We start from the raw sequence: 13,741 nt of genomic DNA, 5'->3' as shown, positions 1-13,741 counted from the left end.
TGAGTGGCAGAGGGAGGGGCTTGGTGTCTGTGTGTGAAGGTGCACAGTGCACACAGCACAGAAGGAGCGAAAGAGACAAGCCCAAAAAGACAAACTCATAAAATTGGGGAAAAAATAAATACCTTGATTCTTGTAATAGTCATTTGGAACATCGTGTTAAAACATAAAATCTTTTATTTATTTTTTGACTTTTTCAATCTTGTCTCATCACTGCAACTCCCCAACATGCTCGGGAGAGGAGAAGGTGGAGTCATGAGTCCTCCGAAACATGACCCGCCTAACCGCGCTCCTTAACATCCGCCAGCTATACCCGGAAGCCAGCCGCACCAGTGTGTCGGCGAAAACACCATTCACCTGGCAACCGAGGTCAGCCCACAAGCAACCGCACACGCCACAAGGAGTCACTAGAGCGCGATGAGCCAAGTAAAGCCCTCACCGGCCAAACCCTCCCCTAACCAATTGTGCGCAGTCCTATGGGACTCGCGGCCACAGCCAGTTGTGGCACAACCCGGGAATGAACCCAGGTCTGTAGTAATGCCTCTAGCACTGTGATACAGTACCTTAGACCGCTGCACCACTCGGGAGGCCCCATAATTTCAAATTTATCAAATTCATTTGATATATCGCCCGGCCCTAGTGTGTGTGTGTTACCTTGATCTGCTGTCTGCGCAGCATGGCCAGCTCTCTCATGTCTCTGAAGGGCTGTAGCAGGTAGTGGTAGAGTTGTGTTGTAGCCTCCAGTAACTCTCCATAGGCCTCATCCTCCTCTGGATACACCTGCAGCAGCTCCACCATACTCTCCATGGCCCGGTGCCTCTCCAGCAGCTACACACCCACAAGGAAGATCATTAAACAATTCAGCAAAACATTAAAAATAAAAAGGAACCAAATAAAACATTTTAGCAGCCAGACTGGTTTAGGAGGATTCGAAGAAGAAACAGGAAAAGATGTGGCAAAGTTTGAAGAAGTTTATTCTGTGCCTCTGAATAAGGTGTTATAGGAAAGGCGCTAACAATGGTCAGGAATAGCTCATATTTCAGACTGTGTTGAAACTAGTTCCGTTGCTGATTCACAGGAGTAACTGGCACAGTGTGTGGTGGTCTCAGCCCCAGCACCAGCACAGACAATTTCATAATGGCTGTCTAAACAAAGAGCTCTTTCACCAGCTGCACAGAGAAAAAAAAAAAATATTTACCAAAAGTTACAGTACTGGTAAAATGAGAAGGATTGAGCGTGTGTGCAGTGCACAAGTATACATGTGCGTGAGCATGTGTAAATGTTTATGTGTCTGTGGCCATTAAGGTTGAGAAATACTTGGGGAGACCTCTTCTACAATATGGTACTTCAATCAGTTTGCTCCGTTAATGACTAGATCATTCCAGACTGTGACATTTTTTTCCTTTATTTATGATATTATCGTAACATTCTCATTAAATAATCTTAGTACGGCAGAAAAAAATAAGGTTTAATTCATTCATTTAGACTTCATTTTGAACAAACTGATACAGCCTAACTAATAAAACTGCACAGTTGTGATCTGTGTCCAATAGTGTATAGTCTTGCATTACACTATATATCGTCAATGTCATTTCACGATAGTCAATTTAATCATATATCGGAACAACTAGGGTTGAATATTTTCCCGGTATTTGACAAAATGTTCCATCCCGAGAATAAATCACTTTTCTCCCAGGTAACCAGGTATTTCCTGCCAAAACCGTAAGTGTCATTCAAAAGCATAATAAAGCATTGATTAAAGCTTTGACCGAAAATTCAAGAGTGATGCTACTTACATACATTCCTTTCCTTCCAGTTCTCTGCTGCCAATGACTGGAACGAACTGCAAAAATCCCTGAAGCTGGAGACTCATATCTCCCTCACTAGCTTTAAGCACCAGCTGTCAGAGCAGCTCATAGATCACTGCACCTGTACATAGCTCATCTGTAAATATCCCATCCAACTACCTCATCCCCATACTGTATTTATTTATGTATCTTGCTCCTTTGCACCCCAGTATCTCTACTTGCACATTCATCTTTGCTAATGTAATTACTTCGCTACCATGGCCTATGTATTGCCTTCCCGCTCTTATCCTACCTCATTTGCACACACTGTATATATACTTTTTCTACTGTATTATTGACTGTAAGTTTGTTTATTCCATGTGTAACTCTGTGTTGTTGTATGTGTTGAACTGCTTTGCTTTATCTTGGCCAGGTCGCCATGAGAACTGTAAATTAGAACTTGTTCTCAACTAGCCTACCTGGTTAAATAAAGGTGAAATAAATAAATAAAATAAATGTATGAGCCCCACATTAAAGACATTTAATGAGGCCAAGCCCCAAAAAGCCTAAATAATTGTGCAGTTATCCAATACATACAGTACAAGTCAAAAGTTTGGACACACCTACTCATTCCATTCATTTACTATGTTCTACACTGTAAAATAAATACTGAAGACATAAAAACTATGAAATAACACATATGGAATCATGTAGTAACCAAAAACTGTAAACAAATCAAAATATATTTAGATTTTAGATTTTTTAAAGAAGCCTTACATTGCCTTGATGACAGCTTTGCACACTCTTGGCATTCTCTCAACCAGCTTCACCTGGAATGCTTTTCCGACAGTCTTGAAGGAGTTCCCATATATGCTGAGCACTTGTTGGCTGCTTTTCCTTCACTCTGCGGTCCAACTCATCCCAAACCATCTCAATGGAGGGCGCTCAACCAATGTGAGTCGAGGTCCAATCAAAAAATTTAATCATCATGGAAAAGGCAGCATACGTTAGGCTACTATGGTGAGCGAGCATTGCGTCTTTTCATTTTCAATAAGTATTGATTACCCATTTATTTGTCTTTGGCTGCAAATCAGCCTCCTGAGAGGTAGGCTAAATTTTCCTTCACTTTGCGGTCCAACTCATCCCAAAATATCCCAATTGGGTTGAGGTTGGGTGATTGTGGAGGCCAGGTCATCTGACGCAGCACTTCATCACTCTCCTTTGTCAAATAATGCCACTTTAATAATGATTACATTTTTTGATTGGACCTCGACTCACATTGGTTGAGCGCCCTCCACTTCTTTCCAATATCAATATTTATTCACCAGACACTGTTGTAAACTACAGTCTAATCATGTTAAAGTTCATTTCAGAATTTAAGTTAACTACCACGTGATTCTCCACCCATGTAGACAGCCTACTCTATTTCAATGAGACCACACATACTAGGCACACTTGAACCCAGACACCCAACTAAGAGAGGTAGGCTACTGAAGTTGAAGCAGCAAATTCTGTGTTTGAATAATGCAAAATATATACTTTTAATACAATAGGTGGGCTAATGCATACAAAGCAGAAAGATGTTTGTTTCCAAATAATCTGCGGGACAACAAAAATATTTGAATCACAAAATTGTCTGTCTGACCGACCCGCAGCATGAAAAATGCTGACCACACCTCAATGATCTCTTTTGGGAACCTCAAGAATGCAGCCCTCTACTAGGAACCACTCGTTTCAATTCATACAGTACAACCCTCCCTCAGTTCTCCCAGGTGTAATATTGAAAGGCTGCTGCTACATCACCAATCTAAGCAGTGAATAGCCTAACAGTACCCTTCTGCTCTGTCTGTCTAGTGTGGCTTGAAAAGAGAGGAGTAGCTGTGCATAGGATGAATAGGGTCTCTTAAGTTGTTAACCCTAGCCAGGTTTTCCATAGCCAGCCACACACACAGGTCCACTCTAGGGATCAGGGGCTAGAGACAGACACTGGTCAATTCAGCTCCAACACTGCTCCTACTGTTTACCTTGGCCAGGCATCTCCAAGGTAACCATAGACAGGCCAGCCCTGCACTTAGCTAAGAGAAGGCTGGCTGAGAGGGAGGGAGGGAGCTACTGTAGCACTAGAACAGTTGCATTAGGAAAGGGAAATGGGGATACCTAGTCACTTGTGGGGATGGGGATACCTAGTCAACTGAATGATTTCAACTGAAATGTGTCTTCTGCATTTAACCCAACCCCTCTGAGTCAGAGAAGGTACAAGCTGCCCATAGGCATAAATGTAAACAATCCAGTAGGGGGGGTCAATGCAACCTTCCAGGCAAGAACGGAATATGTTGTCTGGTGAGTGACATTTTCTGTGACCTCTGACCCAACTGTGGTTAAGGCAGCCCTGGGAGCACAAATTGACGAATGACCGAGTGTGTATGTGTTTGTGTTGTAGTTGGCCAGAGCTCACATATAACTACAGGGATTGGCTGGCTCTCTTTATAACAAACATCCCGATTGGCTGGGAAAGAGTAGCAAAAAACTTCTGATTGGTGGAGAATCCACAAAGTACAGACGACCATCGCAAGGTAAACTTAAAAGCGCAGTGGGAACATGAGTGAGCAATTATGATCACACACACACACACACACACACACAAAGGGTAATTAGAATCGTAATAACAATTGTACACCAGAGGGAACTTATCAAGCCTAACTCCACCAGTATATCCGTGTGAAATCGGCCTGGTCTTCATAGTGTAATGCCAGTAGGCCTGGTTGGCAGGAAACAGCCTTCCTATGATGTGAACAGCAGTCCTTCCTTTGAAAGATCACATCACTTCAGAGTTCACATTAGTCAGTTGTTAGCTATTTATGCGCTATGGAAAATTACAAAATGAGTCATGTGGCAAAGGTCTGCAATTCCTCACACTGGGCGTGTGTGTGTGTGTGTGTGTGTGAGTTTAGCTCGAACAACATACATTGTATTCCATCTGGACAAGAGGCATACCTATGTAAGAATGCTGTTCATCGACGACAGCTTAGCATTTAACACCCCCTAAACTCGTCAATAAGCTCTAGACCCTGGGTCTCGACCCCGCCCTGTGCAACTGGGTCCTGGACTTTGACGGGCCGCCCCCAGGTGGTGAGAGTAGGAAACAACATTTCCACCCCACTGATCCTCAACACTGAGGCCCCACAAGGGTGGTTCTCAGCCCCCTACTATACTCCCTGTTCACCCATGACTGTGTGTCCATGCACGCCTCCAACTCAATCAAGTTTGCAGACGACATTACAGTGGTAGGCTTGATTACCAACAACAACGAGACGGCCTACAGGGAGAAGGTGAGGGCCCTCGGAGTGTGGTGTCAGGAAAACAACCTCTCACTCAACATCAAACAAAACAAAGGGAGATGATCGTGGACTTCAGGAAACAGCTGTGGGAGCATCCCCCCATCCACATCGAGAGGACAGTAGTGGAGAAAGTAGAACGTTTTAAGTTCCTCAGCGTACACATCACGTACAGACTGAAATGGTCCACCCAAACAGACAGCGTGGTGAAGAAGGTGCAACAGCACCTCTTCAAAATCAGGAGGATGAAGAAATTTGGCTTGTCACCTAAAACACTCAAAAACTCTTACAGATAAACAATCGAGAGCATTCTGTCGGGCTGTATCCCTGCCTGGTACGGAAACTGCTCCACCCACAACCGTAAGACTCTCCAGAGGGTAGTGTGGTCTGCACAACGCATTACTGGGGGCAAACTACCTGCCCTCCAGGAGACCTACACCACCCGATGTCACAGGAAGGCCATAAAGATCATCAAGGACAACAACCACCCGAGCCACTGCCTGTTCACCCCGCTATCATCCAGAAGGCGAGGTCAGTACAGGTGCATCAAAGCTGGGACCGAGAGACTGAAAAACAGCTTCTATCTCAAGGCCATCAGACTGTTAAACAGCCATTGTTAACACCGAGAGGCTGCTGCCAACATACAAACTCAAATCTCTGGTCACTTTAAAAAATGGATGTAATAAAAGGTATCACTAGTCACTTTAAATAATGCCACTTTAATAATGTTGACATATCATACATTACTCATCTCATATGTACAGTTGAAGTCAGAACTTTACATACACCTTAGCCAACTACATTTAAACTCTGTTTTTCACAATTCATGACATTTAATCCTATTAATTCCTATTTAATCCTAATTCTCTGTCTTAGGTCAGTTAGGATCACCACTTTATTTTAAGAATGTGAAATGTCAGAACAATAGTAGAGAGAATGATTTACTTCAGCTTTGATTTCTTTCATCACATTCCCAGTGGGTCAGAAGTTTACATACTAATTGAATGTATTTGGTAGCATTGACTTTAAATTGTTTAATTTGGGTCAAACGTTTCAGGTACCCTTCCACAAGCTTCCCACAATAAGTTGGGTGAGTTTTGGCCCATTCCTCCTGACAGAGCTTGTGTAGCTGAGTCAGGTTTGTAGGCCTCCTTGATCGCACATGCTTTTTTAGTTCTGACAACAATTTTTCTATGGGATTGAGGTCAGGGCTTTGTGATGGCCACTCCAATACCTTGACTTTGTTGTCCTTAAGCCATTTTGTCACAACTTTGGAAGCATGCTTTAGGTCATTGTCCAATTTGGAAGACCCATTTGCAACCAAGCTTTAACTTCCTGACTGATGTCTTAACTATCCACAGAATTTTCCTCCCCATGATGCCATCTATTTTGTGAGGTGCACCAGTCCCTCCTGCAGCAAAGCACACCCACAACATGATGCTGCCAACCCGTGCTTCACGGTTGGGATGTGTGTTCTTCGGTTTGCAAGCCTCCCCCTTTTTCCTCCAAACAAAACAATGGTCATTATGGCCAAACAGTTCTATTTTTGTTTCATCAGACCAGAGGACATTTCTCCAAAAAGTACCATCTTTGTCCCCATGTGCAGTTGCAAACCGTAGTCTGGCTTTTTTTATTGCGGTTTTGGAGCAGTGGCTTCTTCCTTGCTGAGCGGACTTTCAGGTTATGTCGATATAGGACTCGTTTTACTGTGGATATAGATACTTTTGTACCTGTTTCTTCCAGCATCTTCACAAGGTCCTTTGCTGTTGTTCTGGGAATGATTTGCACTTTTTGCACCAAAGTACGTTCATCTCTAGGAGGCAGAACGCGTTTCCTTCCTGAGCGGTATGACGGCTGCGTGGTCCCATGGTGTTTATACTTGCATTCTATTGTTTGTACAGATGAACGTGGTACCTTCAGGCATTTGGAAATTGCACCCAAGGATGAACCAGACTTGTGGAGGTCTACAAAAACAATTCTGAGGTCAGTTGATTTGTTCTGATTTTCCCATGAAGTCAAGCAGAGGCACTGAGTTGGAAGGTAGGCATTGAATTACATCCACAGGTACAAATAATCTGTCTGTAAACAATTGTTGGAAAAATTACTTGTGTTGGTAGGTGTCCTAACCGACTTGCCAAAACTAGAGTTTGTTAGCAAGAAATTTGTGGAGTGGTTGAAAAACAAGTTTTAATGACTCCAACCTAAGTGTAGGTAAACTTCCGACTTCAACTGTATGTGCTGTATTCTATTCCATCTACTGCATCTTGCCTATTCCGCACGGCCATCTTGCATCCATATATTTATATGTACATATTCTTATTCATCCCTTTACATTTGTGTGTATAAGGTAGTCGTTGTGAATTTGTTAGAGTACTTGTTAGATTTACTGCACTGCCGGGAACTAGAAGCACAAGCATTTCGCTACACTCGCATTAACATCTGCTAACCATGTGTATGTGACCAATAACATTTGATTTGTAAATGTGTGCACAATTGAGCGCATAGAACTTTGCATACAATCATCCACACATCAACTGAAACCAGGCAGGTACTGTTCCTGCTATTATAATAGCAAGCCTACCAAGTGAGTTTGCTTATTTTGCTTTGGGTACAAGTTGGCCATAGACACAGACCTAGGATCAGTTTCCCTCCCCCAACCCTTATGTAACCATTAAGGGGGAGTGAGGAATGCAAAACTCACCTTAGATCAGTGTCTAGGAGGAAGCAACATCAAAGCCGCTTAACTTAGCTACAGGTCGTAAAATGTGCAGTTCCGCAGGCCCTCTCACACACTACCTTCAATTACCTTTGACCCAAAGCCTGGGTCCCTGCCCTGAATGGTGGGGGAGATGTGTATGGGCTAATTTGAACTAATCCTCAGTGCCTCAGTTGGAGTCTAACGCCCAGTGTCTGACATGCTAACTCCCCATGACTAACACACACACACACACACACACACGGAATTATTAAATCCCTTCAGGAATATAGGGCATACTTGCTTTGACCCTGATAGGCAGGGGGCTAAAAACCCAAGGCAATCAACCAGAGCTGTCCCTTTACAGTCATGCCACTCAACTCAGCAACACTCAACAGACAAGCTCTCATATAGCTTACTATTTTACATACAGAGAATGAAATCCTGTGCAGGGAAGAAAAGATGAAAAGCTATAGATAGCTATTGAAGCTGTATCTTTGGCTGTACAGATATAAAGACTTCTCAGGCGTAATGGGGTGTGGAGGTCTGAGGGAAGGGAGGTCTGAGGAAAACTCTCACTTAATTACAGGAGCATAGTAGACTTTTACAGAATGGGAGTTTCCATCTTACTGTTAAAGGCCATGTTGCAAGTTACATTTCCCAATATAAATAGAACATACACCCAGTCTCATGGCAATTTTTTTAAATGAATATACGTACTATTGTTTTTCCGGCCTGCTAAAGAAAAAGATGTGTGAAGCACGTGCGCTAGTAAGCAACGTTCCCTCAAGTGCATGACAGCCTGTGATTTTGCCTGTGACGGTCGTTCAGGTGAAGACTCTGAAGCTGACTGGGGGAAAATTACAAAATTCTAAGTAATACCACTTTGAAGTAACGGAACAACAGAACGTTCGTTATAGATGTGACGGAAATGGACATGCATTTTTGGGAGAACGGACACATCAGCAAATGTCTGTGAATCTCAAAGTCTTAGGGTAAAATATTAATAGCCACTTTGAAAGTAATGCTTGGCTACACACAAAAACAATGATGAAAAAAAATGACAAATCATATATACTTCAGAGAGGAAAATGTACTGCTATGGATGAAACACTGTGCAAAATGAGTGGTTATATACTAAAGATTTATTCACCAAACGTCATCATAATACTGTTGTTGTCATCTGAAAATCCAGTGTACCTCAAAAGAGCCAGGAAATCACCAGTATCTTGAATAGTTATTGCATAGGCTATCAAAGTGGTCCCGTCTTAACCAACCATAAATGCACAAAATGTGCTAAAACATTAATTTACAAATCTTTTTTTGAAAATGTCTATTTTCATTGCGAATTAGAGTGCTGCATACCTCACTGCACTCCATTTTAAATGTATAATGTTTTAATCATTTCATTCTAGATCATTAAATTGTTTTATTTAAAATATTAAATGTTATTACCAATCACCTACTGAGTAACAGAATAAACATTCAAAAACTCAATTCAACTTCTTTTTTTTACAAACTCATGCTTTGTATTAATTTCACACCATTCAATCTGCCAGCACATGCTCTATGAAATGGTACCTCCTCTCCGTTGTCCAAAAAGGACACAGGGACTGGACAACTTGACCTGCAGCCACCCAAACCTTGTTGTCCTTGGCTGGCAAGATGTACACAAATCCTGTGTGGTCATTTCCCCTAAAGAACTGCATTTCAACAGCATCAGTCAGTCTTTATCTGTTACCAGTCCCACAAACTGCCTGTATATACACTGAGTTTATCAAACATTAAGAACACCTTCCTAATATTGACTTGCACTACATATGTACTGAGCTTGTCTGATGCTTTAAGCATACTGTTTGATTAAATAATTAAGACACCCAAATGACTCAAGAAAGAACCCGATGGTTACACTCCTCCCGACTGCAGCGAAAGGGCACCACAGCACAGCAAGTGTTTATTGCGCTGTCCGTGATAAAGCTGCAACATAATTTTAGCCATTTAGTTTCTTAATTGTTCCTGACTGAAAAGTTCTGTTACCGAAATCCCTAATTTGTTTATGAAAAATATTCCCTATTCCCTCAACTCTTGCTCTCTTTACGTGAAACAGGTAAGCATCGCATGCATGTGACCAATAGGGCCTAACCTATAGCCTATCGTAATCAAATCGCTAAATTGGTTATAACAAATTCCGAACACAGTAATGTCGACAGGAAAATGAATGCAGAGGATGTGAAAAAGAAACTCGAAACAGGTGAATGTTTACTCGTTGCTCAGGACAGGAGGGAAAGGGTAAGTCAGATGTGTGGAAAACATTTCCCTCAAGAAAAGGGGAGGGTATAGGAGCAAGTCTAGCATGAATATTATGTGTGCCAAACAGCTGTTAGATTACAATATTATTATTATTATTATTATTTCTGACCATTTAGAAGTGTAAACACTCAATCAATAATACCACCCTGCATACCACTGCTGGCTTGCTTCTGAAGCTAAGCAGGGTTGGTCCTGGTCAGTTCCTGTATGGGTGACCAGATGCTGCTGGAAGTGGTGTTGGAGGGCCAGTAGGAGGCACTCTTTCCTCTGGTCTAAAAAATATCCCAATGCCCCAGGGCACTGCCCTGTGTAGGGTACCGTCTTTCGGATGGGACGTTAAACGGGTGTCCTGACTCTCTGAGGTCATTAAAGATCCCATGGCACCTATCGTAAGAGTAGGGGTGTTAACCCCGGTGTCCTGGCTAAATTCCCAATCTGGCCCTCAAACCATCACGGTCACCTAATAATCCCCAGTTAACAATTGGCTCATTCATCCCCCTCCTCTCCCCTGTAACTATTCCCCAGGTCGTTGCTGCAAATGAGAATGTGTTCTCAGTCAACTTACCTGGTAAAATAACGGATTAAAAATAAAATAAAAAATAAAAATAAGTGTACGAGAGATTCTGTATAAAAAAAGACAAAGCCTTTACTACAGCAGACTAAAAACAGTTGCGTGTATTTATTATTAAGGCTAATTATTCAAAGCTCCCTTTGTTATTTAATTTTAAAACTAAAATACTTGATTGCATTTCAAAGCATGAATGTCTCATATGCTGTGTGGTGGCATGAATGAATGAATGATTGATACAGTAGCCTATAAATTGAAATACAGGCCTCAGTAAATTACGGTATTAAGACCAAACAGCGTTCTTAGGCCTACAGCTCAATGGTGGTTATACAAGGCTGCTATACAATGCCTACTAATGATAACGACATTATTTATTATAATGATGATCATAATAATAATTGTAATAACAATAAAGAGATCAAGAAAAAGGAGAGTATAGGAGCGATTACAATATTATTTTCCTGCCTGTTTGGAACAGTATAAACACTAAATAAATGACTAGTAATAGCAGTCTGTTCTAACAAAAACAATGGTAAAGTCTTTAATACAGCATAGCGAAGATTAACACCCAATCGGTGAAATTGCTTTACCCAACATTTTCCCGTTGCATGAGGCATGGTGCTCACGAAGGCTGTTAAACTAACACTCAAACAGGCAACATCTGTCTTATTTCTGTAGATATATATGGATTACTTATAAAGCCAGGCACATTAAAAGTTAGGCTATTGATTATAGACCTCCATTTTCTTAGACAATTAGTCTAAGCCAAGGGCTGTTTCCTCCTCTCTGCTGCTGCCCCCGATGCATTCTTCTAATCCCAATATGCTGGTTCATTTTTGTGACAATGGTAACGACAAATGTGAATTTATAGCGAAGCTATTATTTATATTATGGCACCACGTATCATTTCACACAAAAATCATGACATCGCAGACAACATGCTCCTTATTTGACTATAGTTTAGCTGCTAGCTTAGCTAACCACATGGGGCGGCAGGGTACCCTAGTGGTTAGAGCGTTGGACTAGTAACCGGAAGGTTGTGAGTTCAAACCCCTGAGCTGACAAGGTACAAATCTGTCTTTCTGCCCCTGAACAGGCAGTTCATTGAAAATAAGAATGTGTTCTTAACTGACTTGCCTGGTTAAATAAAGGTAAAATAAAATAAAAAAATTGAGGCCAGGCTAATTTTGCAACCAAACTGCTTCAAATAGGGTGATTAGCTTAAGTAGCTAGCTAGCTAAATGACAACCCTATTAATTCTAGAAGTATCGACTCTATTGCTTAATTTTCCTTCCTCACAAAGCCATCTATTTTGTGAAGTGCACCAGTCCCTCCTGCAGCAAAGCACCCCCACAACATGATGCTGCCACCTAGTGCTGTCACGCCTTGGTCTTAGTGTTTTGTGTTTTCGTTATATATTTGGTCAGGCCAGGGTGTTGTATTTCGTATTGGGGTTTGTAGTATTTGGGATCGCGGCTGATTAGGGGTGTTGTATAGGCTTGGCTGCCTGAGGCGGTTCTCAATCAGCTGTCAGGTGATTCTCGTTGCCTATGATTGGGAACCGTATTTAGGTAGCTTGAGTTTCGCTTTGTCTTTCGTGGGTGATTGTTCCTGTCTCTGTGTAGTGTTCACCAGATAGGCTGTAATAAGTTTCACGTTCCGTTTGTTGTTTTCGTATTTTGTATAGTTATTTCATGTATCGTCACTTTTCATTCATTAAAGACATGAGTAACCACCACGCTGCATTTCGGTCCGACTCTCCTTCAACAAACGAAGAACGCCGTTACAGAATCACCCACCACACACGGACCGAGCGGCGTGGTTACAGGCAGCGACCGCAGGAAAAGCGAAAGGAGGAATGGACATGGGAGGACGTTATGGACAGCAATGGCATGGAGTATACGACGTGGGAAAAATCGACAGGTGGGCGGCCGACCCAGAGAGAGTGCAGGAGCCCGCATGGGATTCGCTGGAGCAGTGCGAAGAAGGCTATAGGCGAATGGAGTCGAAAAGGAAAACACGGCGGCGCAGAGCGAAACCCGAAAGTCACCCCAAAAAATGTATTGGGGGGGGGCTCAGAGGGAGAGTGGATGAGTCAGGTGTCAGACCTGAGCCAACTCTCCCTGTTTATCGTGAGGAGCCAAGGAGGAGACCAGAACCAGAGCCGGTGTTAGAGGTGAGCGAAGCAGAGACTGTGAAGGAGTTAATGGGGAAAGTGGAGTGGAGAGTGATGAGGGAGTTGCTAGCTTGGTGCTATAGATATCATATTCGTCCGACGGATCGTGTCGGGGATTTGATGGCACCTGAGTTAGCGCTCCATACTCGTCCTGAGGTGCGTGTTAGTCGGCTGGTGAAGTTGGTGCCAGCCTCACGCACCAGGCCTCCTGTGCACATCCCTAGCCTTGCACATCCTGTGCCACCTCCACACACCAGTCCTCCGGTAGCAGCTCCCCGCACCAGGCTTCCTGTGCGTGTCCTCGCTCCAGTCTCACCAGTGTCCGCACCACGCATCAGGCCTACAGTGCGCCTCGCCTCTCCTGCTCTGTCGGAGTCTCCCGCCTGTTCAGCACAGCCAGAGCCTTCCTTCCCTCCTGCGCTGTCGGAGTCTCCCGCCTGTTCAGTGCTATCAGAGCCTTTCTTCTCTACAGCGCTGCCGGAGCCTCCTGCCTGTTTGAAGCAGTCTGAGCTGCCAGTCTGCAGGGTGCTGTCAGCCTGCATGGAGCAGTTAGAGCTGTCAGTCTGCATGAAGCAGCCAGAGCTGTCAGTCTGCAAGGAGCTGCCAGTCTGCAAGGAGCTGTCAGTCTGCAAGGAGCTGTCAGTCTGCAAGGAGCTGTCAGCCTGCATGGAGCAGTCAGAGCTGTCAGTCTGCAAGGAGCTGCCAGTCTGCAGGGAGCTGTCAGTCTGCAAGGAGCTGCCAGTCTGCAAGGAGCTGCCAGTCTGCAAGGAGGTGTCAGTCTGCATGAAGCAGCCAGAGCTGTCAGTCTGCAAGGAGCTGTCAGTCTGCAAGGAGCTGCCAGTCTGTAAGGAGCTGCCAGTCTGCAAGGAGCTG

General features: G+C 43.4%; 1 protein-coding gene across 1 annotated transcript in view; it reads right to left on the bottom strand.

The window, feature by feature from the left end:
* The window catches only part of jmy (junction mediating and regulatory protein, p53 cofactor), a 60,483-nt gene that overhangs the window by 29,834 nt on the left and 16,908 nt on the right, over nucleotides 1-13,741 (bottom strand). The window contains exon 2 of the mRNA XM_020457817.2: nucleotides 652-825. Within this exon, the coding sequence (XP_020313406.1) occupies nucleotides 652-825 (174 nt within the window). The remainder of the gene's footprint in view (nucleotides 1-651; nucleotides 826-13,741) is intronic.

The sequence above is a fragment of the Oncorhynchus kisutch genome, linkage group LG23 (genome assembly GCF_002021735.2).
Source record: "Oncorhynchus kisutch isolate 150728-3 linkage group LG23, Okis_V2, whole genome shotgun sequence".
Taxonomy (NCBI): domain Eukaryota; kingdom Metazoa; phylum Chordata; class Actinopteri; order Salmoniformes; family Salmonidae; genus Oncorhynchus; species Oncorhynchus kisutch.
The sequence above is the reverse complement of the archived record's forward strand: the minus strand, read 5'-3'. Positions and strand labels throughout refer to the sequence as shown.